Genomic DNA, 23,634 nt, shown 5'->3' on the forward strand with positions numbered 1-23,634 from the left:
TGGGTAGGCATTTTGAAAGAGACTCGGAATGCCTCGCCCTGCAAGAGAGACACCTTGGAATGAGAGCGCCGCAGCTGATCGCTTTGCTGCTCTGCTCGTGAACGAACGAAACAAAAAGTGATGTCATAATATGCTTATATGTATATATATCGAACAATATCCATATCAAATGGATAATGCATTTTTAGCTTATTTCTTTTATTGCGCCACTCTGCCTTTTGTGGCGTCGCCCCGCCGCTGCCGCTTCATTTTTCAAACATTTTTCCTTCCATGAACAAACTATTTTTGGAAATTTTTCATTTTTAAACAATGAAACAATGCACTGCATACCTGCAAGATATTTTAACGGTTTTAACGGCCCGGAAAGCGGAGCGAGCGCACGTGTGGACCTGGCGAAAAAATTAATGCGAGAACGGTACAAGCGAGACCGTTCATAGTCCATGCTCTCGTGCTCTTCTTCCCAATTGCCTCTCCCCTCACCATCCTCTCTCGTTAGCTACTTTTGCCAATTGCTCCGCTCTCTCCTCCCTGCTCTCTCCCACTGCACGGCGAGATCAGCTGTTGGTGCGAGTGAGATGGATTGGGACACAATGGAGTGCATTGCAATCGCGCGTTCTTTCTTCTCTTCCTAATTTCTCTCGCATTCTCTTGCTCGTCAAAGTCCGAGTAAGTCTCTCCCTATAGATCCCATACGAATCAGGCGCCTCGAGCATACTATGGCATGTGTGTACATTGTATATCCCGCTGTCAAGATCGCTGGGATGGTGGCAAGAAGCCCATTAAAAGAAGCCGAGAAATAATACATATCTTAAAGCCGGCTTCCTCTTTGGCATTTTCTTGCGTTGCCAGGTTTCTCGGCACGTCATCCCCGAGCGGGGATCTGCGCATTCCTGGTGATGCCCTCCCCCTTATCCAATCTACAAAACAAAACCCTTTAATTTCAGTTAACAAAGTGCATTCTGTAGTCGAGTGAGCACAAGTGTTGTAATTAAAAAATCAACTTGACGCGACTTCCAAGCAGGGGCAGAATAATCGGGTTAGTGGTGTGGCATGGCGTTGAAGGAGAATGCGAGGAGAAAGCGCAGAGGAGCACAGTCTTTCAGGAGCACAGTTGCATGGCCTGCAAGCTGATTGCTAGGAAAATCAGAAGTCAATTGAAGATAGTCCCATTGCCAGAAGAGCGAGGAGGGGGCCACTGCCGATGGAGAGGAATGCAGCAGCTCCTTTTCCATTTCCGTACGCATTGCCGGGATAGTAGCTGGGCGAGTCGTCCCCATCATCTCCCCCCTCAGAACCAACCTCCTCCAGCTCCATTTCCTTGTTGTTGAACAGATATTGCTGGACATACGAGGAGCCCAGTATCGAGGTATACTCCGGCTTGTAGTTGTAGATGAGCATCCGCGCCTGCTCCGTTTCATTGGCGAAGCTCTGGGGGCTCCGGCGGGCCTCGTTCACAAAGAAGTCGGCCAGGTACTGCCCACTCAGCACCGCCGCGGCCGAGTGGGGAATGCTCGACCGCACGAACTCGTAGAGCGGCTTCTCCGGATGAAACTGAACGCCGTAGAAGGGATACTTCAGATGCTCCATGGTGGAGATGAACTCGACGCCGTCCAGGTCGTTGTTCAGGGATACCACGCGCCACGACTTGTTCAGCTGATCCCGCACAAAGTCCGCCTCTGTGTAGCAGAAGTGATGATAGTGATAGGTGACATTATTCGCGACCATCAGAGCCACAACATCTTCCCTGCTGGCATTGAACAGACGACTCTGCTTGTAATCTACCGAGACGAGGGATCAAAGCATGCCGATTGTTCGATGAGCGTATCAGTTTATCAGAGAAGGGTTGATTGATTGGAATGTACCTTCTTTGAACACCATGGGCAGGGCCATGCCAGATGCCCGGCAACTGATGCGATGGTCGGTGCCATTGGCCAGCTTGTAGACCAGCAGCTCCATGCCCAGACAAGTGCCCCAGACGGGCATAAAGGTGCCATTGTCATTCAGTTGCACTGCCAATTGGATGAGATGTTCCCCCGCGTCGGCGTAGCCATTGCTCTGATTGAACCACGTTGCACCTCCAGGCAGGAGAACCCTAGACATCGATGATTTATGGAGAGGAGGAATTCGTTGATATACTTTTCGATTGTAAGCATGATCATCATTTTGGCCAGTCACTCACCCGTTTATCTTGTGCATGAGATCTTCGTAGTAGCTGCGATTGCGTCCAATCCTTTCGAGATATCAAGAAAATGGTTTATTAATTACATTTTCGGCAATCTTATCGTTTCGCTTTTCGCGTATATTAACGTATTTAAGTTATATAAATACACACGTTTGTCTCCTCTCAATCTTATCGTAGGTTCTGGGATTTCCACCGCCACGATAAGATCTCTTTTCAAAGGGAATGTATCTGTGTCTGTGGTCCACTCACCAAATGGGCACCACTCGGGCACCAGCACCCTCCAGATACTTGACATACGAGGCGGCTATGTAGCTGGTTTTGTTCTCGAAATGTCGCGAAATCAATCCATCCGTGTAGACCTCCTGCGTGAGCACACCAATCACAGGGGTACTGTTCGCCGAAGCTGCCACAAGGAGGCTACCCAGAACCAGCAGACAGCCGAATGCAAGTCGATGCATTATAATGCGCATTGTATTCTCTTCTGTTGTATTCTATTCTGTCGTGTGTCGTGTGAGCGCCTTCAGCGTTGACCAAGAACTGCCCAATGCTATGGCGAGCACACTTAAATTTATAGACAGCCCATTTTGTGGGTAAACAATCGCTCGATGACGCGACAACAGGGGCTGCACGAGGGCTTCCCTCTCCTCCCTCCCCACCGCTCCTACCGCTTCTGATTTCAGTCCAATAGATAGCGCTGCGATTAATTGATTACATTACCCGTACCCGTACCCGTGCTAGAACTCGTACTATTTACTGTCGTCGAGGGTGCAAGGGTTTTGTTCTATTCGGATCCGGGTACAGGCAGCGCTCGATGCGGGGGAAGAACAAACTCAAACTCTGAGAGCCCTGCGCTTTAAGCCACACTCAACGGGCATTCTCCCACAGCAACAGCAACAGCAACAGTTGAGGCAACAGTTATGCCAGTTAACGGATGCGATAAAAACTAGTTAGTCATAGACTACCATATGTCATTGTCACTAATTACATGGCGAATTTTATTTGCCGATCTTTGTTTATAGCTTAGTTTATTGGTTTCTGCTTCTTCGGTTGTTTTTTGGCCACTTTTCCAATCAGCTGGTCGGCAGGCAGAGGTGTGTTTCGGTTATCGATTGCTCCCGAGACTGGAATATCGAGTCTTCAGCTGCCGCCCAATAGGCTTTGTTGCTTCTGCTTGATGCTCGCCTGGATGCTCAGCAGATACTTCATCTCCACGAGGGTGCCCTTGACGCTGGCCAGGTCCTTGGCCTCGAATTGGATGCCCAGCTTTTGGACCAGGGCCTCCAGTTCCCGGACAATCTGTGCATTGATTTTGTCGAGCTCCGTGCTGTCCTCCGCCTCCTCCACCTCCTCGTTGCGCTCCATCATGGTCATAAGGAACTCCTTGTTGAGCGTACTATTGTCCTGTGGCATCTGCTGGCCCTCCAGCTGCAGCAGGTACTGTCCGCGCTCTATCGGCATGGCGAGAGTCTTGTAGGCCTTGTTTATGAGGGAGCTCCAGTCCGCGGAATTGGTTTGCTCTCGAGAGGTTCTGCTCGGCGAGAGGGGGGGAAGGGAAAGCCAATTTGATTGGGTTGCTGATCGCTGCTGATTGGGACTCACTTGTTGCTGAACTTGTCCGGATGCACCAGGGTCTGCAGCTGGCGGAAACGCTGTGTCAGTTGCTGCCCCTCCAGGTTGAAGTTTGTGGGAAAGCTCAGCAGCTCAAAGTAGTTCTAAAACGATCGAAAACGAAGCTGTTTATAGTCTGCCAGTCTGTCAGTCTGCCATCCACGGATAGCTAGCTATCTACTCACTATGGCCGCATCTACATCCTGCAGGTGTCCGCACTCCGAGCAGATCATGTGCTGCTTCAGCACCGACTTCTTTTCGCAATTCCAGCAAGCCGGCGTCGCGGTGGAGGCGGCGGCTCCAAATTTCCGCGTAGCTACTACACCATATGGCACTCTCACTCTGGCACTTCCAGCAAAATTTGTTGCTATCAATGCACTTTTCAGAACACCAACCACAGAACGCATACTTAACCATAAACAAAAGGGCTCTCGCAAACACAAGCTTCGTATTACACAAGTTTGTGCAAATAAAAACAATAGTCAGCTGTTCGAGTATTTTCCATTGGTCTGGCCACACGCTTGAACTAAGAGTAGTGTTGTACAACGCAGCATACTGAGATGAGGGCTTTTATTCAAAAATTGTATTCAATTAATTTTTGCCACTTATAATTATTAAAATAAAATTCCTTAAATGCAAAAGTGCTTAGAAAAGACCCGAAAGAAAAGAAAAACAAGAAGAGAAAGATGCAAAAGGCAAAAGAAGTGCCAACGCGACACATACAACTTGCTCCAGGTGAGGCTCGAACTCACAACCCCGGCATTGCTCATAGACACTGAATACTGATTATAAGTACCGTGCGCTAACCAATTGCGCCACAGGAGCCTTCGGAAATTTTTTTGCAAAATGGGGTTGTTGAAATCCGACCAGGCACCCGGAATCCTGTTACAACAATGCGACGGACACTGGAAAACACGACCCAAAGACAGGCTTAAAGAACAGAACACAAAGTAACCAACAATTGGAAAAGGAATTGGACAAAATTCGTGTATATATGTATAAAATTTATTGAAATACTTTGGGCTTACAAAACTACATGGTTTTTAGGGCTTAGGGTTAGAGGATGGGACTCTTCACATGGAGTCCTTTCTGTACGCACGATAGCTATTCATTTCGTTGGGAAACGTCTTGTACAGCTCGAGCAGCAGATTCGATTTGAACTTCTTGAGGCTCTCGATCTTGCCCTTGACCTCCTCGTTTTTGGCCAGGGCCTTCTCCACGCAGTCCTTGGTGTAGAGCTGCGGATTCTTGTCCTGGTCGATGTAGTCGAAGAACACCTCGAAGGGCACATACACGTCCTGTACCTGGTTGCGCAGTTTGTCGATCTCCTGCAGGCCGGTGACCAGGCTGTTGCTACAGATTCCACAGAAAAGAAAGAGAAGAGTGTATTGTGTGTCGCTTCTTTTCCATTGACATGTCTTACATTTTCTGGTTGAGGACGTTCTGACCCTGCGGCTGGAAGTCGCTGACGATTATGCGTATCTGCCGCACATTCTCAATGAACATCTCCAGCTGCGTCTCCAGGTTCTCCAGCGGTGCAGACATATTTAGGCAAGAGATGCACTCTATGATTTGTATACTTTTCTATTTTTTATTTTCTTTCTCTGCGGTGCTTCCCTTTCTGCACTACGCAATTATGAGTCGATTGTTGATCTATCGATAGGTACTCATATATATCGATACTGCCCGCTGTCACACTTTTGCGTGCTTTATGCTATTAATACCGAAAAAATTGTTCGATTCTCTAACAAAAGTTAATATTTAAATATAAACAAAAATGTCTGATGGCGATTTAGATGACCTACGCGCCGAGCGCATGTCCCAGATGCAGTCGCAATTCGTAAGTGCAGCGCCCCTTGAAGACGGCCGACCACCCGGCAACGAATTATTGAACAAATAATTCCATAAATAGACGAGAGAAAGAGGAGAAGTCTGTGGAAAATGATTAAACAATCAAAAAGAAAAAGTGCCTGCCAGTGGGCGGAGGGGAGGATGCAACCGTTGGATATGTATCTTCTGTCATTCTCTGTCCCGCTCTCTGCCATGAGTCATCCACACCTGTTCCTTAAAGCTCTTGTCCTGCAGTGACCCTTTACCTTTGACTCCTTTCAGGGCGGCGGCGGTGGCAACGATGCCGAAAAACAACAGGCCCAGCAGGAGCAGATGCGTGCCCAGGAGGAGATGAAGCACTCGATCCTCTCCCAGGTGCTCGACCAGCAGGCACGTGCCCGCCGTAAGTACAGATTTCGGATCTCACCCATGCTTCAGAATGCTTCAAAATCTCGATTGCAGTCAACACACTGAAAGTGAGCAAGCCAGAAAAGGCCCAGATGTTCGAGAACATGGTCATCCGCATGGCCCAGATGGGGCAGGTGCGCGGCAAACTGGACGACGCTCAGTTCGTGAGCATCCTGGAGAGCGTCAATGCCCAGATGCCGCAGAGGAAGTCCACAGTGAAGTACGACCGCCGCCGGGCGGCCATAGACAGCGACGATGATGAGGATTACGACTGCTGATTGACCGCAGTTGCGGATCCAGATTCACATGCAGATGCTCCTCCTCGTAGGCCTAAGTCTCTTTCTCTTTGCTAAATACTTTTATTTCTTAATAACTTAAAACGAAAACAAGATGCACACGGAACACGTTTCTATATCTGCAAATGCAAATGCAAACACCTCTAAAAGCGGATGGGAGATCGATCTGTATGCTGTATCCTCCGCATCGCATCCTTCGAGATGGGATGGGAAAGAGTTCTCTAAACATAGGACTAGACTTTGGCTTAAGATGAAAGCAGTAGAAAAATTGCTCTAGATTGGGATTACTCCTTTTTCTCGTGATCCTCGTCCTGGTCCTCCTCGGTGACGAGGCAATCACCGCAGAATATGGAGTACATGATCAGCAAGAGGAAGCCCAGCGGCAGGCCAAAGATGACGGTCGTCAGCACGGGATTCCCCTTCCACATGTCCTTCAGCGAACGCTTCAGCTCGAACAGCGCCCGATTGCAGCGCACAAAGTAGCTGTCGCCGCCATACGCGATGGCGCTCTCGTTGCTGATGGACTCGAGGAAGAGGTGGAGGGCCTGCGGCGTCATCTGCATGGGATCGTCGTCGGGTATGAAGTGGTGCTGGGTGCTCGAATTGATCGCTATCAGATGCGGGGTCGGCAGCTGGTCCAGGATGATGGAATGGGCGATGGCGGGCTCGCCAATCTGCAAAAAAGGGAGCAACGAATGCTAGAGAGGGCCTCCTCCTTTCAACAGAAGGACCATGCTCACCCATCCAAACTGAAATTTGTTGTGATACCGCGGCCTGTGCTTCCGGATGACGCCTTCGACCATGTCGCGGAACTCCAGCTCGTGCGTGGCGATCTGGCTGAGTTTATCCTCCTGGACGACGGCCAGGACCAGGTATTTCTGGGTCTTCAGCAGCTGGTGGATGTTGAAGCGCGTGACCTTGGGGAAGAGGGTGAACCGCTCGACATTGACCCACTGGAAGATCGTTTCGTTCACCTCGTTGGGGTCCATCTCGTGGGCCACATGGCCGTGCGGATAGAAGTGGTGCTGCTCCTCCTTGTAGACGATAACCGCCGGCAGCTTCTCGAAGTCAAAGTGCTGGGCGGCAATGTCCTCGCTGGTGGCATAGAAGAAGCCGTGCTCCTGGTAGCCCTCCGCTGCCGCATAGTACGTGTCCCAGACGACGCCCTCCTGCTGGCCGACGAACATGAAGAAGATCGTGTGCGATCCCTTGAGCATATCCACGCTCTCTGTGCGCGTCACGAGCTGCACGGGCGGCCCGGACATGCGCAGGGCATAGTCCACGAGTTCGTCGCGACTCCGATCGCCGTTGTAGGTGAACTCCATGTTGCCCTTGATGAACATTATCGTGGGATAGCCGCGCACCTTGAATTCGCGGGCAGATGCCGGATATCTGGTGCAATCGAGTTTCCCTACCCGCACATTGGTGGCATGCAGCGCCTGCGCCACCAGCCCGAATATTGGCTCCGTCTTCTTGCAGTAGCCGCACCACGGGGCATAGAACATCACCAGCCACTGGCCCTCGTGACGGACATCGATGAACCGATCGCTCAGCTCCAGGACCCGCGAGGATAGGCTTGAGGCAGTCCTGAGCACTCCCAGCAGCAGTAGCAGGGCTTCACACAGAGAGATCATAAATTAGGATTCGGTTTTCCATCTGAATTATTTATTTACCACCGAAGAGACGGCTCCACTTCCAGATTGCGTTGCCGACGAGCAGCATCCTTGTGTTTTTTGATTGCTTGGCTTCTGGTTCCAGGGTTTTTGTGTGTGTTTGTCCGTTTCCCCGGCTATTTCATAATCGCAACAGCTCACAGAAACAGTGCATATGCATGGGTGTTAATTAAATTAGTTAATTTTCACCCGGAATTTTATTTTGCGAGCAGAAATAAGAAAAACAACCACCGCAGCTAAAGTGTGACCAGCCTCGGGGAGCATCAAAAATATTCCTCCTGCCTGGGTGCGCAGTTTCCAGTATTTCTGGTATAGTCCGAACGGGTGGCAGCACTATCGCTGCCGGTGGTTTGTTTACCTCGCATATCCAGCGATCTGGCAACCCCTTTGCACACACGTGCGATTCTTTGGGGAAATCAAAATTAATATTTCTTTCTTTTTTTTGTGTGTGCTAATTTCAACAGCAATTGTGCGTGGAAAACAATGACGGCAATACTGAACGAACCACCCCAGGGCGGTGGCAAGCAGCAGCTGCACAACGCACGCTTCTACACGATAAAACCGCGCGCCATCGTGGGAATGGCGTACAACAAGTTGTCGAAATGCCTCGCTTTCAGTCGGTAAATCACAGATAGAACCTTTTCCCGTTGCCCACAATCACTGATCCACGTTTAATCCTAGAGAGACGGACTGCATTGAGCTGTGGAACATGGAATATGCGCCATATTTGGACAGGGTGATCCATTTGCCGCCCGGCTCTCCCGTGGAGGCCTTGGCCTGGGCTGGCACCAAACGCCTCTTCTCCGCGGATCTCACGGGCAAACTGGTCGAGTGGGATGTGCTGCGGCTCAGGCAGCGCTACGAGCAATCACCCACGGGCAATGCCCTCTGGTGCATGGACATCAATGGGCAGGAGACGGAGCTGGCCGTCGGCTCCGAGGAGGGACACATCAACATCATGAGCATCGAGAACGACGAGATCACCTACAAGAACATCTTCAACAAGCAGAAGGGCCGCGTGCTCTGCTGCAAGTTCGACAAATCGGGAAAGCACCTGATCACCGGCTCCGAGGGCTACGTCCGCATCTGGAGCGTCCTCAAAGGCCACACGCTGCACACGATGACGCTGTCCGCCAAGGACGTGATCGTCTGGTGCCTCCGGGTGCTGGCCGACAACACCATCGTGGCGGGCGACTCGGCGGGCTTTGTAACGGTGTGGAATGCCGAGAATGCCACGCAGATCGACAGGCAGCGCGTCCTCGACAAGAACGTCTTCGCGCTGGCCCTCAACGAGGAGGAGGACCGACTGGTGTGCAGCGGCATGGAGCCGCCGCTGATCCGGGTCTTCAGCAAAACAAAGATCAGGCGCGAGGAGTCCGAGAGCGAGCGCTGGATCAAGTTCGTGCAGCGAGACGCCCACAAGCACTACGTCAAGTCGCTGGCAATGATTGATCCCCTGATTGTGTCCGGCGGCCTGGATGGCATCCTCACCATCACGTCCAGCGAGCGGAGCTCGTTGCCACAGCTCTCGCAGCACGCCCCCTTCCTGCAGGGCTCCGTGGCCTCGGTGGCCATCGATGCGAAGCTCCTGCTGCTCCGCTATCCCCACAGCGTGGACCTGTGGCGACTGGGCACCGTCGCGGCCCGCCAGGATGAAGAGGACGAGGAGGAGGAGCGCTGGGACCTGCCTGTGGGCCACTCGGAGGATCTGGTGCTGGCGAAGCCGCCACAGAAGCTCCTGCAGCTGAATGTCCGTGAGAAGAGCTTCATCCAGGCCGCTGCACTGTCGCCAGACGCCGCCTGGATCTGCTACTCCACTCTGACGGATCTCCGGCTGAGCCGCTTGACGCAGGCTCCCCTGCAGGTGGAGCGGCGCCCGGCAGAGGATCTGCCCCAAGAGCTGACCGCCGCGAGCCACATCCTCTTCACGAAGCAGCAACAACTCTTGCTCCTCGATCCCAAGGCCAATCGCGTGAACTTCTTCGACCTGGAGGAGGATCGCGTCCTGTTTCGCTCCAGCCTAGACCTCGGCGCCCACTTGAAAAGGAGCGTCAGCCACCTGGTGGTCTCCCCGGACGGCGAGTACCTGGTGGCGGCCTCCTCCGACCACCTGATCGGCGTCTGGCGGCTGCAGCCCGCCCCCAAACACAAGCATTTGGTGAACCTGCCCCGCCATCGGGCCGGCACCACCGCCCTGGCCATGCACGAGGGTCGCCCCCGCCTGGTGGTGGCCTACGCCGACGGGCGGCTGGTGGAGTACGATCTGGTGAAGCGTGCCTTCACCTGCGAGACAGTGGAGTACCTGATTCCAGACACCAAGCACTTCTGCATACGCGGCATCATCCTGGATCCGAAGAACCCCAACATCTTCCTCGTCCACACGGAGGAGTATCTGTACGTGCTGGAGCGCAACAAGCGCCTCGCCTCCGAGGACTATGTCGTCAACACAAAGTCCAAGAAGTACAGCCAGGAGAGCCGCAGCCTCATGGCAGCCAATCCGAATGGAATGCGCCTCAAGACACGGCTGCCGCGACAGGTACGTACCTGACGGATTCCCCCATCCACTGACAATTGTTTCTCCTTTCTCTCTGGTTCTTGCAGCACCTGGTGCATGTCTTCCGTCTGAGTCCTAACGAACTCGTCAACGTCAGCATTTCGACAAGCAATCTGCTGGCATCGCTCCCACCGCCGTTCCAGCGAAAGAAGTTTGGAGCCTCCTAGAGGAGGCGAGGAGGCCACCAGCAGCACTAGTTTCCACTTAGTTACCAAATAAAATCAAAAGAACACAAAACAATGCTTCCCGGTTGCCTTCGCCTTCGCCTTCGCAGGGAAATTTGTCAAAAGTATTGCCAAAAATTTGTCTCTGTCTTTTGAGGTGTCGGCTCCTGCTCTGGCTCCGGCTCTTGCTTCCCCTTGGATAGTGGGGCCAGGGGCAGGGGCAGGAGCTGTGCAGGGGCTTTGTTCTCTACGTGGATTGTGCAACATTTCGTTTCGTTTCGTTTTGTGTCGCCGGCATTTACTGTAATTGTTGCTGCCGCCGCTGCCGCTGCTGCTGCTGCCACTGCCACTGCCGTTGCCGTTGCTGTTATTTTTTGGTTGGTTTTACACTGTCTAGCCAGTGTCTAGACAAGTGCATACCACACACACACAGACACAGACACGGGCACACAGACAGCAAAAACACACACGCACACGGCGGCACGGTGGCACGGCCGAACAGAGCACAGACCGAGGCAGGGACAGCAGGGGGCCGCAGGGAATGTCGATGCACAATTCAACTTTTAGCTCAAAAACTCATTGCCTGGCCGCCTGGCCGACCGGCCGACGTCTGCTGCTCCCCAGCTGCTGCTGCTGCTGCTGTGTGGGTGGGTGGGCGGTTTGGTGGGTGTGCGGCAGAGTGGGTGGCAGTATCCTGCAGGCAAATTCGAAAGACTTTCAGGCCATAAAAACTATTCGATCGTCGTTGTCAACATCCATTCTGGCAAGGGAAAAGCAGAGACGAGAAGGAGATGGATAGATGGACAGATAGATAGATAGATAGATAGATAGATAGATAGATGGTTAGAAGAGACTAGATCTCTAGTCAAAATGTAGCCCTAGTTGAACCTTCGAATAGATCTCTGAAATCTGCTTGGATGATCCTCAAGCGAGGATATCCCTTCCCTTCCCTTCCCTTCCCTCCCTTGCAATCCCTTGCAAACATCTCCCTTCATCATCGAATCGCCAGCATCTTCACTCTCTCCGTAAGGGTATTCCCCGGCCCGACTTGCTCTCGAGAGTTTTCCGCATTTTCCTTCTTTATTTCTTGTTTTTTTTTTGTTTGTGCATTCCAATGTGCACTCTTCTCTTCTTTACTCTTTTTTTGGGTTTTTCCACTATTTTACATAACATTTTTGTTTTGTTTTTTTGGGCAGAAAGAACCCCATGACCCCCTCCCCCTCCGCCCGCCACCCACCACCTCCACTCAAAGCCCACCTCAGCCGTAACCGAGTGACGGCATGACTGCGGTTGCAGCAACAGCCACAGCAGTAGAGGCGACACCAGAGCAAGTTTCAGGCGGCAAGTGGCAAGTGGCAAGCGAATAGACATGAATAATGAACGAGCGAGAATCGGTTTTGGGACATTCATGGAATATAATGCATACGCAGCGTATGCCGTGCCCCTGCCCCTGCCCCACCGAGGGCTGGGTGTCCTTTGCTTTTGTTGGAATTAAAACTCACTTAGCCGTTGAAAGGCGCTCAAGAAAACAGAGGGGCAGAGGGTGGAAAACTTCTTGCAAACTACGCAACGAAAAGTCAGTCGCACGTCGCACGTTGCACGTCGCTAGTCCCCCAGCTGCAGCTGCAGCCCGAGCCGGAGCTCAGAGAAGGAAGAACTTGGAGTCCGGAGTCCAGAGTCCGAGAGTCGGAGGCAACTCCGAAAGAAGTCTAGACAGGCGGCAGGCAATGGGCGCAAAACTTTGGCCGGTGGCAAGAAATAAAAACGTCCCCCGTCCACCGCCGTCCTGGGTGTAGCATAGTCCTGGGTTAAAGGGAACAATGCCTCGAAATTGACATTTAATTGGTTTGCAAATTAGCCAAGAAAATGTCTGCAAGAATGCGGGAAATGCGTCGCCCTCTGCGGCCAACCAGGAGGACGTCCCCCGCACCTTGTCGGAGGTGCTAATCAACCCATGAAGGCTCCACCGTCTCCAGGATGGGCGGATTGCGGTCGCTAATGAATGGAATGGAAACTGAATGGAAAACGGGATAAAGCTTAATTTGCATTTAATAAAATTAACGCCACATCCTGCCACCCAATGGGGACAGAGTGGGGCAGAGTGGGGCGGAGTGGGGGAAGGCATCAGCATAAATCGCATGCGGTTGTCATGGCAGTGCATCGAGCGGTTGGCAGGGGTGGCACGGGGGCATGAGAGTACAACCAACTCAACGTCTAGACGGATGCAACAGCAACAGTGCCAGTGGCAGTGGCAGCCACAGAGTCCAGAGGACAATGTAAGGACAAACGTGTGTCCTGTCTGTCTTTCTGTCGGGGCAGGAGGCAGAAGGAGGCAGAAGGAGGCAGCCTGCCCCGGCCCCCCGTAACTTTTTGGCTCAACTCGAAACTTGATTGAATTTAATGCCCCACAACAAAAGCAACAACAGCAGGAGAAAGGAGAAGGAGGCATCAACGAAGGAAAGCCAAAAGCCAGGCACTTAATTGGTCGAAAGGAAAAACTCTTCGCTCCTCGAAGGCTGCGGAGAAACGGGGCGAAACGGGGAGAAACAATATCAAATGAAAGTGCAGCTGTGCAGGTAATGACTCTCGGCGAAAGGTCAAAGGATAAGCGACGGCGGTAGGGACCCCAGGGATGACCACTTGAGAGTGGCTTCAAGGCTTAAGGATTCATCTGGAATACAGTTTATGGGCAGATGCCCTCTTGCCGCTCCCCCCCATCGACACCCAAGCAAAAACCAGAAGCGTTCGTTCGTTCGTTCATTGTATCCTGTGTGTCCTTCGCGGAGGACAAATGCTCCATAAATAGGGATTCAGGGAGAGCATAGAGCGACGCGGCATGGCGGGGGGAGGTCGAAGGGGGAAGTGGATGTGTCTCCAATTTGATATGCTCGACGATGCTCTTCCTGGCTGACGTCCCCCCTGCTTTTCTTTTCGGAACTCCTGCAGGACTCCAGGACTCCAGGACTCCATCCCCCAATCACTGGAATCCCCTACTCCTGAAGGAGGAGTCAACTTGTCAGCCAACAACAGAATTTACGAGCATTTCCCAGTGTTTCCTTGCCCCTGCTTCGATTCGTGTTGCATGCTTTTTGGGGCGCCACACATAGAGCAGAGAAGGGCACAGAACTGGAAGAGAAAACAGTTCTGCGATGAAGATTTCTCGCTTAAAGAAATCGGTATTTATGGATCGTTTGGCACCCATCGAGCCCCCTTGGCTGCTCCTTTTTGCTCCTCCGCTAACTGTTAACTGTAACTGTTATCTGTGGCCCACAGACCCCCTCCTCTCTGTGATCGTTCCCCCGTGATTCCCCCTCGTTAAATGTTAATTGGCAGCTGGACTGCTTCCTGGCTTTAGTCTTCTGTTGGGCTCTCCCTCGCTCTCCCTCGCTCTCTCTCGCGTTCCCTCGCTCTCCGTCGCTCTCCCTCGCTCTCCCTCGCTCTCCCTCGCTCTTTCTGGTACTGCCTTGATTTATGCATAATGCGACCATCGTCATAATGGCTCATGGCTCATGTCTGATGATGATGTTAGTCGAGTTTTTGCTGCTGCTGTGGTCTGCAGAACTCTTAATGAGCGCCCAAACGAGCCACAGAATGCGGCAGAACAGCGGGTCTCGACTAGGGGATGCCCTGGAAAAACCAATACCCAAAGAGGGGCAAACAGATCCATCTGTATCTGTATCTGTATCTGCCATGGATATCCCTGATATTTCAGGCAAGATCAGGTACTCCTGGGGGGGGCAGCAGCAACCGTGCAGCAAAGTGCCCCCCGCCTCTGGCTGCCCCTTGCTGTACGCTTCGCAAGCTGCAGCCACAATTTAATTAAGCCAACAGAAACGTAACCGTGCCACAGGAAGAGGCGAGACGGGAGGGGGGGGGCTTGTGGCATGGACGACATTAGCATTGGATTGGCAACATTGTTGTTGATGTCCATGCGGCCATGTGTTTACTCTCTGGCTCTCTGCCGGTCTCCCCTCCCCGCTCTCCCTCTCCTGCTCTGTGGAAGAGTGTCTGTGTCCAGGGAAGTCCAGAAGAGCTCTCGAGCGCTTTAATAGACACGTTCTCATGTGGCTGCCACAATTTCCTGCCCCAACGAAGGAGGCGGCGCCTCCCTCTCCACAGAAAATGTGGAAAATGACTTGTGTCTCCTCCTCTCCTCCTCCTCGTGGCTGTTGTTGCTTTCTTTTGTAGTTCTCGGTTGCCCACTTGTTGTCGTTGTCCCCCCCCCTTTCCCCCCCAATCGCTGCTCCTTCCTCTGCTGCTGTTGTTGTAATAATTTGATTAAATTGAACGCTTTAAGTGATTTGCATTTAAAATTTCAATCAATATGACGTGACTGCTGCAGAGGCTGCTGCATGCAACCAGCCAGCCAGCCAGCCAGCCAGCCAGCCAACGGATGCAACTGCCACAGCGCGGGGCACAAGAGAGGGGGGGGGGGGCTATAGAGGAAGCCTCTGTCTGGTCATCTGGCGCCAGGCATCGGCTCTAATGATGTACAACCTCCTCCTGTGGCCAGTGGCAGTGGCACTGTTTGATTTCGGGCGGAAGAGCCATTTAGTGGGGGGATTGTGTGTGTGTTTGTGTTTGTGTTCGGGGAGGGGGGGGTGTGTGTTGGGAGCAGTGCCAAAGTCAGGGTCAGATTTGGGGCAGACATTGGAGGCATGCAACAGACACACCTTAAGGCTGAAGCTCTGCCCTCATGAGGATCCTTCGTGGCTTTCATTTTGTGCGAAAATATGAAATTAATTCTCAATCTTCTGCATCAATTGGAGCAGCAGGAGCCGCAGGAGCAGCAGCAGGAGAGCCACCACCCCCCTCTATCCCCACATTACGTATACGCACCGATGCACAGTATCTTGAGAAATTGGTTTGGAATGGCATTCAATTATAATTGCCAGAGCTGCTGGGAAATATGCCACACATGCCACACCTGCCACACATGCCGGCAACAATGGCGGCAGCAACAAATTACTGCCAATGTGCACTGATCCAGGGATCCTTCTGCTCCGCTTCTGCACCGTTTCTGGTCCTTTAGTTTCGGTCGCGCGCTGATTGCATTCTCCTGCAGGCGAGAGTGTGGCTGCCGCCGCTGCTGTGCCACAAACTGCCGTTCTTTATTGTAATTATGTATTATTGTTGTTGCTGGATGTTGGATGTTGGAGCCTCCATCGCCATCGCCATCACCATCGCCATCTCCATCATCATCAGCATCAACTTTTGCTTAGTTTTCTCCGCTGGTGTTTTATTTTTTGTGTCCCCGCATTGTTCTTGGCCATCCAGCGTCGTCGTCGTCGTAGTCCTCGTCTGCCTCCGTGCTTCTTCCTGCCACTGCCACTGCCACTGCCACTGTTACTGCCACGTCTTGCAGTGGCAACTTCCTGATTTTCCCACAGCCACACTCCTTCCCCGCTCCACACTCTCCATGCTCCACTCTCCACGCTCCTTGTGTGGCATTATATTTGCCGAAATGCAAAGTCTAAGGACTTTCGTCTGAGTGGATTTTTCTGCCTGCCTGGAAGCTGCAGGCTCCTGCTCCCCCCTCCCCCTCCATCGCTCCCCTCCACCCCACCACGTTTTTGTGTTGTTTTCTAATTCATGCAATTTTCACATTGCAAAATTTTGTGTTTTTTTGGGCAGGCGCTACTTTTGTGTGGCAAGATTCCGCTGCCTGCCACAGCCACAGCCACAGACTCATTGTTTTCCGAGATTCGTGGGGCAGAGGATCGGTTGAGGGTGAGTCAGTCCTCAGTCGTCAGTCGGGGGGTCTCAAAATAGCCTAGAAGAGCCCCACCAGCCTCCCTCCCAGTGGCGACCCCAGACACGACCATAAAGAAGAGACCTTCCTCCTGCCAGCCTGCCTCTCTCTCTCTCTCTCTACCGCTCTACCGCTCTCTGTCTACCCTTTCCTCCACTTAGGGATCCCACTCTTTTGATTGTCTTTCAGGCTGTCTCGATCCATTGGAGCATAGATACATAGAGATAGATCAGCATAGATTCCTTAAGGATCCCTCCAGATTCTAGAAAATATTGGAACGATTTTTGGAAACCTCTTAAGAAAACATGGCCACAATCATTTTCAATCAAATATCTTTGTTTTTTTAAATATAATTTAATGTATATAATATTATTCCATATAGAACGATCCCAAGGGACACATACCCTTAGATCCACCGACGACCTTCCAGCAGGAAAATCTGAAATTTAGATACAAAATAATGACAGATGATCAATGGATTAACATTTATTTGTGTTGTATTTCAATAAGTAATAAATAAGTAATTAATAATAAATAATTAAACAATTTGTTTGCCTATGGACACTCGTTAATGGGCATGTCCGCTTTTTCCCTAGGTTTTTTTTTGCGATTCGAGAGCATTTTCTTAGCTCTCTTAATATGGGGGGTTCCTCGTGTTTAAGCTTTCATAATGATAGCGAAATCGGCGTCGAATTCGGCTAAATCTTTGCTAAAACGCAAAAAGGGATTTACTAGTTCTAAAAGAGCATCCATGTCGGTCATGGCTCTATTGGCTTTCTTTTTAAACTGCATTAACTACCGATCGTACCATATACCTTTTTTATATATAATCAACCCACATTTTCCCATAAATCACTTCATATCTCCTTGACGAACAACTTGGTGGACTTTTTAGAAAGACTTTGAGGAAAAACTTTGATTGAGAATCATCTTTCTTATAGGCGAAAATCGTAAAGGAAAACAAACAAGAAGTTCCGAAGGAACGCAGTTTTTTGCTTATTTTAAAAGTTGCCAATTGGTTAATAATATCCGGACAAAAGTATACTATATAAATCGGTGTGTATTAGCTTTTAAGTCTCGGCTCTAGGTCTCGGCTGTCCCGGACCTTTCCAATGGAGAGTGAAAAATTTCGGCTGGGCAGATTTGGGTACAGTTTCGCTATAGTTGTCCGTATTTGCCAGGACTTATTTTTAAGAAAGAAGTTGTTGGAAATCGCCGTGTTTGCTAAAAAATTTTAGCAAAAATGTTTCTTACAAAAACATCTTATAGTCGGAGATCAGTTCCAAGCTCGTGATATTATTCTTCATCGAATATTCGGCTAGCACTATATACATACATATGTATATACATATATACTATATTTACATTATATATATTATTTTTATATATTAAAAACAAAAATAAAAATCCCGCCTGAAAATTACATTAATCTCTAAACAGAGAAGAGTATTTCCCATTCGACTTTGCCAAGCCCTAAAAATATTCATATTTTCGTGGTGCCTCTCTCCCGCTCTCGCGCTTTCCTTTCTTTTCCTCTGCTGCACCTTCCCCCCCCCCCCCTGCCTTCGCTTGATTCTGCAACAATTCTGCAACATTCTTATTCTCTATTTGAATATCGTACAAATTATGCTGCCACTGCCGCCGCTGTTGTTGTTCCCTCTTTTGGTGATATTTTTGGACTAAACGTTGTTGTTGTGTTCCCTCTCTCTCTCTCTCTCTCTCTCGCTTTCTCTCAATGATAGCGAAATAATGAGCGTAGACGGCGGGACAAGCGGACGGCCAGCGGACGGATGGCGAGACGGAGAGACACGCGGCAGATAGCTCTCGAAGATCCCCCTTTGGCCCTTTGCCGTGTGGAGAGAATGGAGTGGAGACCTGGCTGTGGATCGGCATGGATCCAAGGGGCGGAGGGGGGGCGGGGGGCATGCAGCACGCTTCACGCTCGATTTTCATGCGGCCGTTGTTGTTTTCGCCGTGCCACAGAGCCGCCCCCTCCCCCCGATGCCCGGATACCCTTTGCGGACAGGACGATTCCCACGATCTACGATCCGATGCGAACCGCTCCACAAAATCGCGATACCCTGCCAGCCAAGAAGGGCATCCCGAAAAACAGATGAAGAAAATGCTTTTCAATTTATTTTTAAGTACAAAAATAATTTCGGTTTTTTTTTTTTGTTTTCGTTGCTTGCAAAAATCTTGAGAACAACAACAAAATGAGCGGTGAAAATAAAAGGCAGGGCACGGTGCGGCGCGGCACGGCGGCTGCGACAACGCGACACACGCCTGTCGCCGCGTCGGAGTCCCCCGCAGGCCCCCCCCCCCCTCCTATAGCCGATGCCTTGCCTCGCCAGACTGTTCCTCTCTCTCTCCCATTGGACATAGAGGCGGCATAGAATAGGGATCCGTTCTCTATACATATAGACGCCTCAGTCGGCCGAGTGTGCGGCAAAATGTGTGAAATATTGGAGACAAACGGGCATGGGGCATGGCATGGCGTGGCATGGGATGGGATGGGATGGGATGGGATGGCATGGCAGTTTTTATGTTAGGCAGACGATCCGATCCGATCCCATGACAAAAAATCCATTTAGTTCAGTTCAGCGCAGGTCTGCGGCTAGATCGGAGGACGGTAACGGTAACGGAACGGGCATTATCTATCTTGGAATATTTGATTCCTCCTCAGAGATCGAGCGAGCGAGCGACAGAGAGAGAGATAACCGGTTGAATGTCGTGTGACCAGCTCTCTCTCGACAGTTGATACGTTTTTTTTCCAGTTCTCCTTTTTTGTGTGGGAGTTTGTCTCTAGTGTGGCCCAACAGACGCCAGAGGGCGCTAGCCTGGCCGGTAACGGTACACAAGAAGCAGCAGCAGACGAGAGAGAGAGAGCGTGAGCGAGAGAGCGAGAGAGAGAGTGAAAATACTTCTGTGTCATGTGTGAAATTCCAATTTCTGATTTGTGTATCGAGCGATAAGCAGCGTATCAATCGATAGTCGTGCGTGAGTGAGTGATAGAAAGAGAGAGAGAGAGATCGGGAGAGCGAGAGAGCGGCACAACGGAGTATTTCAGCAGGAGGAGGAGGAGGCTTCTCCAACGATCGAGCGTACCGGAATTCCTACAATTTACGTTTTCTCAATGTCAAATCGAGCGTTCGAGCGTTTTCTGGTATGTATCGTCTCGCACACAGCCACAGACACGACCACCGATCCGATATATAGATAGCGGATATATACTCCGATCCGTTCCGATCAGATCCGATCTGATCTGATCTTATCTGCCAAATGCCAATGTTCGCTTTTTGCTCCCTTTTTGCGCGTTTATCGATAACAGCCGGTCCGATCGGAATTCCTGGGCTTACACCCCGCGCCACCCAACGCTAACCCTCCCCCCGCCGCCGTCCCCACCACAACACTACAACCCCTTGGCGGCATAGATGGTTGTTTTTTGTTGTTGTTCGAAACCAAAATAAATGAGGAATTTAGCGTTTTCTTTAAAAATAAACTGGAATGTGTTCGAATTAGATGAGAAATTCGCATGTTCTCGGGTCTCTCTTCTCTTCTCTTGTCTTTGTTTTTGTTTGCGTTCGTTTTTGGGAAATTTGATGGCTCCAATGGAACAGAGATTGGGGGGGGGGGGGGGGGGCCTTAGAGAACTTCGATTAAAGGGTAGCGGGTGGAAAATATCATCTATCTCCGAACAGGATTAAGAATTGAATGCCATTTTCTTCAAGGCCCACATTCCAAAATCGGGGCATAAAAACAATAAACAAAAAATGATCTTGACTCACGCGAGACGCCTCTACTCTTAAGAGCCCTCTGCCCTCTGGAGAAACGGGGGAGCACTTGTCAGCACTTTATGGCCGCATTTCTGGGCCTTCTTCTTCTTTTTTTTTATTGCTCATTTTTGTGGGCTTTATTTTGCATTTTTTTATTAATTATAACTGGAAGAATCGGGGATTGTGGGGTTGTTTTTTTTATGGCAAACATAAATTTCGACTTAAGGTCTCTCGGGGAGGGTCAGAAGGGGGAGGGGAGGGGAGTGGAGGACAATCAAAGAAACAACAAAAGAAACGGAAAGAGGGAGAGCGAGAGGGAGAGACGGGAACAGTAGCCGTCGGAGTGGAGTCGAGAGGAGTGTGTTTTTTGAGTCAGTCCAAGGTATATTCGATGGCAGGTAAGGCAGTTTTCCCCCCTCACTCAGGGATGGGCAGATCCCTTTGCTCTCTTTCACTCTTTGGCTCACCCTTTAACCCAAGTCTGAGCCAGTCTCTGGCTCTGGCTCTGGCTTTCCTTCTATGGCATATACCCTGCTGCTGCTGTCCGTCTGTCTTCTGTCTTCTGTCTCTGTCTGTCTGGTGCTTCTGTCTCTGTCTGTTTGGAGGGAAAGAGAGACGCAAAAGCAAAGGCCGTTAATGATTATGAGCGTCTGTCTCCTGAAGGAGAGATCATCATCAGGAGGAAGGAGGTGGAGCAGCAGAGGATGATGATCATCAGACACTTGAAAGGAATTTCAATAAAGAGATAGAGAGAGAGGGAGAGGGAGGGAGGGAGAGGGAGAGCGAAGAGGCAAAACAACAACAGAAATCATCAGACAACGATGATGATGAGAATGGGATTGTGGATGATGCATCCAACCGCTCCCCTTTCGCCCCCTGCCCGCCGTTCGGATGAATGCATTAACAGGGATCCATCTTGTTGTTGTCTGTGGCATCAATCTGTCTCTGACACATTGGGGTGCAACATTGTGTGGCAGTTTTATCAGAAGGAAGCGGCAGCACAGCCAGACACCACAGCAGACTATGAAACGATCTCCTCATCAACAGCAACAACAAAAACAGCAGAATGCCGCATATTAAATGAACCAGACAGAGGGGGAGAGGCACAGAGGCAGGGGAGGGGTGTGTGGGGTCCTGTCCTGAATTGCAGATAATGTCTCCATGCCCCCATCCCCCCTGCCTCTCTCTCTTGGGCGCTACCTTTTACCTATCCCCCCTCCGCCTCCTTCTTTAAGTGCAGTGCACCTGCCCCGCCACGCCCCCCTCCCTCCCCCTTTATTGTATCTACTTTAAAATTAGATGCCTGCCCCGCTGTGGTCTTGCCCCTGCCTCAGATGATAATAAAAATGAAGTCGAAAAAGAAGTGCAACATAAATTTGTGCAAAATATAACGCATACGCAACGTGCAACATGCAACAAGCACACACACACACCCATTGTTGTGTGCCTTCTTCTTTGGGGTTATTTATGCCCCACGAGGCGCGATGCCTCTCCCTCTCTCTCCCTCTCTCTTTCTATTTCATGACTCACTCACGCACTCACGAGGTATATTTTCGTCTATTGGGGGGATAGTGGGGCAGGGGGCGGGGGCGGGGGGGAGGCGGCCATGTAAGGACGGAAGAATCTTTGCAACAAGGACAGACGACGAAAACAAAGAAAGAAAAACAGAAACAACAGCAGGAAAAGTGGGCGACCACACAGCAGACACCACAAAAAAAAGAAAAGCGAACACTGAGAGAAATTCCTCAAGGAACAAACAATTAGCGGATGGTTGAAGGTATATTTGCTGCAATTTCTTTCATCGTTCTCCTCTCTTTCGTTGCAGCTGTAACCTGGTGGCGGGCCCGGCGATAAATCGATTGGTTGTGCGCGTGTTATCGATGACAAAATGGTAGCCGGCGACAGGATTGCGGCCAAGGACGAGGGGGCGTAAACAATCCGATCGCAACCGCCGGACGACGCTGTGGCCCCCACGCATGCAGCCAGTGGCGCCGCGGGGGCCCGCTGCACATTGTGGTGCACATCGGTGGTGCGGTGGTGCACTGTGGTTTGCCTGCTATCCACACTAACGCTTCTCCAGCCGGCAGCAGCTCCAGCCCCAGCCCAAGCCCTCGCGGTGCCAATGCAGCAGAGGCGGCACGGCCACGTGCAGCACCAGCAGCAGCACCAGCAGCAGCACCAGAGTGTTGCATACTTGTGGGCGTCCAGAGTGCAACAGCAACAAGCCCAGCAGGGAAAGGGGCAGCAGCAGCAGCAGCAGCAGCAGCGGAAGCAGGAAAGCGGCAACAAGTGTCTGACATGCCCCCATTCGATACGGCATTCGATATTGAATCCGTTTCCGTATCCGTTTTCGTCTCCGTATCCACCAGATCCGAGTGCTGGAAGAGGCGCCGCCGAAAGCGAAGAAGTGCCACAGCAGCAGAAGCAAAAGAAAAGCCACAAGAGTGTTGTAAATAGTAGTGCTGTTGAGGTTTTTTTCAGTGTAAATAGTGCAAATAATAATACGCGTAAGTTAAATTTAATTCTGGGCAAACTCTTGCCCCAAAACAACAAGAAGGAGGAGCGCCGGAACGAGAGGGAGGTGCAGGAGGAGGAGCAGCAGGAGGAGCAGCATCTTGTTGTTGGCACAAATTTGCAAAATAAATTACCAGCATCGAGTGCGGATTGCCACTTAAGTCCCCATACGCGTACGCGTACTCGTAGTCGTAGTCGTTGTCGTTGTCGTGCCCCTTGCGCCCCCCCTGGTGGCACAGCCACAGTCCATTCTCCTCCCTTGGCCTGTTCCTGGCCTCATCATCATCTGCATCTGCATCTGCATCTGCATCATCGTTGTTGTCGTTGTCGTTGTTGTCGTTGTCGTCGCGACGCGTCGCACTCGACTGGCGGTGGTGTCGCCTCCGCGTCTGCGTCCCGCGTATCGCCCGCGTCGTCTATGCTCTTGCCATATCAAATTAATCAACGTGCTACATTGTTGCAGCAGCAGCAGCGGCAGCAGGCAGCATCATCAACAACAACATTGCCATCACATGTGCCCGTGCCCGGGCCCGGGGCAGCAACAACTCCTCTGCAGCCTCGTATTTTTAAACGTGATACAATCCAAACAGCGACCACTGCATCACCTTTGACACCGCAGCAGCAACTGCAACGTCTGCTTGCAACGGCAGCCTCCACAACAACCGCTGCCACACCTCGGCTCGAGTTCATACTTTACACAGAAGTCTATGAAGAGGACTCGATCGCCGTTGCCCCAAGCGATTCCGAATCCAAATCAAAGTCGAAAACACTCGTGGAGGAGGAGCAGGCGGAGGAGCTGCCGCTGGATAGCGACACCTTTTGGCAGAAATACGGTGAGTAGGTAATCTATATGTTGCTACAAATACAATACAAATCTGCT

The 23,634-nt window shown here is 51.1% G+C and overlaps 7 protein-coding genes and 1 non-coding gene across 9 annotated transcripts; 3 read left to right on the forward strand and 5 right to left on the reverse strand.

Annotated features, from left to right (window-relative positions):
• Positions 1–938: 938 nt before the first annotated feature.
• LOC108151283 (gamma-glutamyl hydrolase) lies at positions 939–3,046 on the reverse strand. The gene is made up of 4 exons (XM_017279812.2): positions 2,432–3,046; positions 2,180–2,230; positions 1,863–2,092; positions 939–1,778 (listed from the first exon to the last, which is right to left on the reverse strand). Exons 1-4 carry the CDS (start codon positions 2,650–2,652, stop codon positions 1,144–1,146), a joined length of 1,137 nt encoding a protein of 378 aa, XP_017135301.1. The 5' UTR covers positions 2,653–3,046; the 3' UTR covers positions 939–1,143.
• A 104-nt stretch (positions 3,047–3,150) lies between these two features.
• On the reverse strand, positions 3,151–4,277 carry LOC108151287 (iron-sulfur cluster co-chaperone protein HscB). Its single transcript, XM_017279819.2, has 3 exons — positions 3,976–4,277; positions 3,782–3,894; positions 3,151–3,710 (listed from the first exon to the last, which is right to left on the reverse strand). Exons 1-3 carry the CDS (start codon positions 4,195–4,197, stop codon positions 3,320–3,322), a joined length of 726 nt encoding a protein of 241 aa, XP_017135308.1. The 5' UTR covers positions 4,198–4,277; the 3' UTR covers positions 3,151–3,319.
• Positions 4,278–4,517: 240 nt separating this feature from the next.
• Positions 4,518–4,615, reverse strand: Trnai-uau. Its single transcript has 2 exons — positions 4,578–4,615; positions 4,518–4,553 (listed from the first exon to the last, which is right to left on the reverse strand). It is a non-coding gene; the product is annotated as a tRNA-Ile (tRNA).
• A 164-nt stretch (positions 4,616–4,779) lies between these two features.
• On the reverse strand, positions 4,780–5,429 carry LOC108151301 (mediator of RNA polymerase II transcription subunit 10). The gene is made up of 2 exons (XM_017279836.2): positions 5,214–5,429; positions 4,780–5,143 (listed from the first exon to the last, which is right to left on the reverse strand). Exons 1-2 carry the CDS (start codon positions 5,333–5,335, stop codon positions 4,864–4,866), a joined length of 402 nt encoding a protein of 133 aa, XP_017135325.1. The 5' UTR covers positions 5,336–5,429; the 3' UTR covers positions 4,780–4,863.
• A 50-nt stretch (positions 5,430–5,479) lies between these two features.
• LOC108151299 (programmed cell death protein 5) lies at positions 5,480–6,430 on the forward strand. The gene is made up of 3 exons (XM_017279834.2): positions 5,480–5,630; positions 5,903–6,023; positions 6,083–6,430. Exons 1-3 carry the CDS (start codon positions 5,568–5,570, stop codon positions 6,304–6,306), a joined length of 408 nt encoding a protein of 135 aa, XP_017135323.1. The 5' UTR covers positions 5,480–5,567; the 3' UTR covers positions 6,307–6,430.
• On the reverse strand, positions 6,368–8,260 carry LOC108151282 (protein disulfide-isomerase TMX3). 2 transcript variants are annotated; one of them, XM_017279811.2, is made up of 3 exons: positions 8,001–8,260; positions 7,065–7,939; positions 6,368–6,998 (listed from the first exon to the last, which is right to left on the reverse strand). In XM_017279811.2, the coding sequence occupies exons 1-3, from the start codon at positions 8,044–8,046 to the stop codon at positions 6,609–6,611; spliced, it is 1,311 nt and encodes a 436-aa protein (XP_017135300.1). In that variant the 5' UTR covers positions 8,047–8,260; the 3' UTR covers positions 6,368–6,608. The 2 variants fall into 2 exon arrangements, with proteins under 2 accessions (XP_017135300.1, XP_017135299.1); XM_017279810.2 differs by having other exon boundaries at positions 7,998–8,259.
• Positions 8,261–8,354: 94 nt separating this feature from the next.
• Positions 8,355–10,791, forward strand: LOC108151277 (U3 small nucleolar RNA-associated protein 4 homolog). Its single transcript, XM_017279805.2, has 3 exons — positions 8,355–8,617; positions 8,679–10,533; positions 10,599–10,791. The coding sequence occupies exons 1-3, from the start codon at positions 8,481–8,483 to the stop codon at positions 10,716–10,718; spliced, it is 2,112 nt and encodes a 703-aa protein (XP_017135294.1). The 5' UTR covers positions 8,355–8,480; the 3' UTR covers positions 10,719–10,791.
• An 8,283-nt stretch (positions 10,792–19,074) lies between these two features.
• On the forward strand, positions 19,075–23,627 carry LOC108165374 (homeotic protein female sterile). Its single transcript, XM_017301411.2, has 2 exons — positions 19,075–19,630; positions 22,066–23,627. Exon 2 carries the CDS (start codon positions 22,363–22,365, stop codon positions 23,593–23,595), a length of 1,233 nt encoding a protein of 410 aa, XP_017156900.1. The 5' UTR covers positions 19,075–19,630; positions 22,066–22,362; the 3' UTR covers positions 23,596–23,627.
• The last annotated feature ends 7 nt before the right edge of the window (positions 23,628–23,634 follow it).

Source organism: Drosophila miranda, chromosome XR (genome assembly GCF_003369915.1).
Source record: "Drosophila miranda strain MSH22 chromosome XR, D.miranda_PacBio2.1, whole genome shotgun sequence".
Lineage (NCBI taxonomy): Eukaryota > Metazoa > Arthropoda > Insecta > Diptera > Drosophilidae > Drosophila > Drosophila miranda.

What these genes read in the sequence shown, in the direction of transcription:
- LOC108151283 (XM_017279812.2), bottom strand. Translation starts at nt 2,652, where the DNA reads ATGCGCATTATAATGCATCGACTTGCATTCGGCTGTCTGCTGGTTCTG. An exon ending in GCCCGAGTGGTGCCCATTTG is followed by an intron (nt 2,231 to 2,431) that starts GTGAGTGGACCA and finishes ATATCTCGAAAG; the next exon opens with GATTGGACGCAATCGCAGCT. An exon ending in GCCCATGGTGTTCAAAGAAG is followed by an intron (nt 1,779 to 1,862) that starts GTACATTCCAAT and finishes TCGTCTCGGTAG; the next exon opens with ATTACAAGCAGAGTCGTCTG.
- LOC108151287 (XM_017279819.2), bottom strand. Translation starts at nt 4,197, where the DNA reads ATGCGTTCTGTGGTTGGTGTTCTGAAAAGTGCATTGATAGCAACAAAT. An exon ending in AGGATGTAGATGCGGCCATA is followed by an intron (nt 3,895 to 3,975) that starts GTGAGTAGATAG and finishes CGATCGTTTTAG; the next exon opens with AACTACTTTGAGCTGCTGAG. An exon ending in CCGGACAAGTTCAGCAACAA is followed by an intron (nt 3,711 to 3,781) that starts GTGAGTCCCAAT and finishes CTCGCCGAGCAG; the next exon opens with AACCTCTCGAGAGCAAACCA.
- LOC108151301 (XM_017279836.2), bottom strand. Translation starts at nt 5,335, where the DNA reads ATGTCTGCACCGCTGGAGAACCTGGAGACGCAGCTGGAGATGTTCATT. An exon ending in AACGTCCTCAACCAGAAAAT is followed by an intron (nt 5,144 to 5,213) that starts GTAAGACATGTC and finishes TGGAATCTGTAG; the next exon opens with CAACAGCCTGGTCACCGGCC.
- LOC108151299 (XM_017279834.2), top strand. Translation starts at nt 5,568, where the DNA reads ATGTCTGATGGCGATTTAGATGACCTACGCGCCGAGCGCATGTCCCAG. An exon ending in CCCAGATGCAGTCGCAATTC is followed by an intron (nt 5,631 to 5,902) that starts GTAAGTGCAGCG and finishes GACTCCTTTCAG; the next exon opens with GGCGGCGGCGGTGGCAACGA. An exon ending in CCAGCAGGCACGTGCCCGCC is followed by an intron (nt 6,024 to 6,082) that starts GTAAGTACAGAT and finishes TCTCGATTGCAG; the next exon opens with TCAACACACTGAAAGTGAGC.
- LOC108151282 (XM_017279810.2), bottom strand. Translation starts at nt 8,046, where the DNA reads ATGCTGCTCGTCGGCAACGCAATCTGGAAGTGGAGCCGTCTCTTCGGT. An exon ending in GTGGAGCCGTCTCTTCGGTG is followed by an intron (nt 7,940 to 7,997) that starts GTAAATAAATAA and finishes CTCTGTGTGAAG; the next exon opens with CCCTGCTACTGCTGCTGGGA. An exon ending in ACAAATTTCAGTTTGGATGG is followed by an intron (nt 6,999 to 7,064) that starts GTGAGCATGGTC and finishes CCTTTTTTGCAG; the next exon opens with ATTGGCGAGCCCGCCATCGC.
- LOC108151277 (XM_017279805.2), top strand. Translation starts at nt 8,481, where the DNA reads ATGACGGCAATACTGAACGAACCACCCCAGGGCGGTGGCAAGCAGCAG. An exon ending in AAATGCCTCGCTTTCAGTCG is followed by an intron (nt 8,618 to 8,678) that starts GTAAATCACAGA and finishes GTTTAATCCTAG; the next exon opens with AGAGACGGACTGCATTGAGC. An exon ending in AGACACGGCTGCCGCGACAG is followed by an intron (nt 10,534 to 10,598) that starts GTACGTACCTGA and finishes TGGTTCTTGCAG; the next exon opens with CACCTGGTGCATGTCTTCCG.
- LOC108165374 (XM_017301411.2), top strand. Translation starts at nt 22,363, where the DNA reads ATGCAGCAGAGGCGGCACGGCCACGTGCAGCACCAGCAGCAGCACCAG.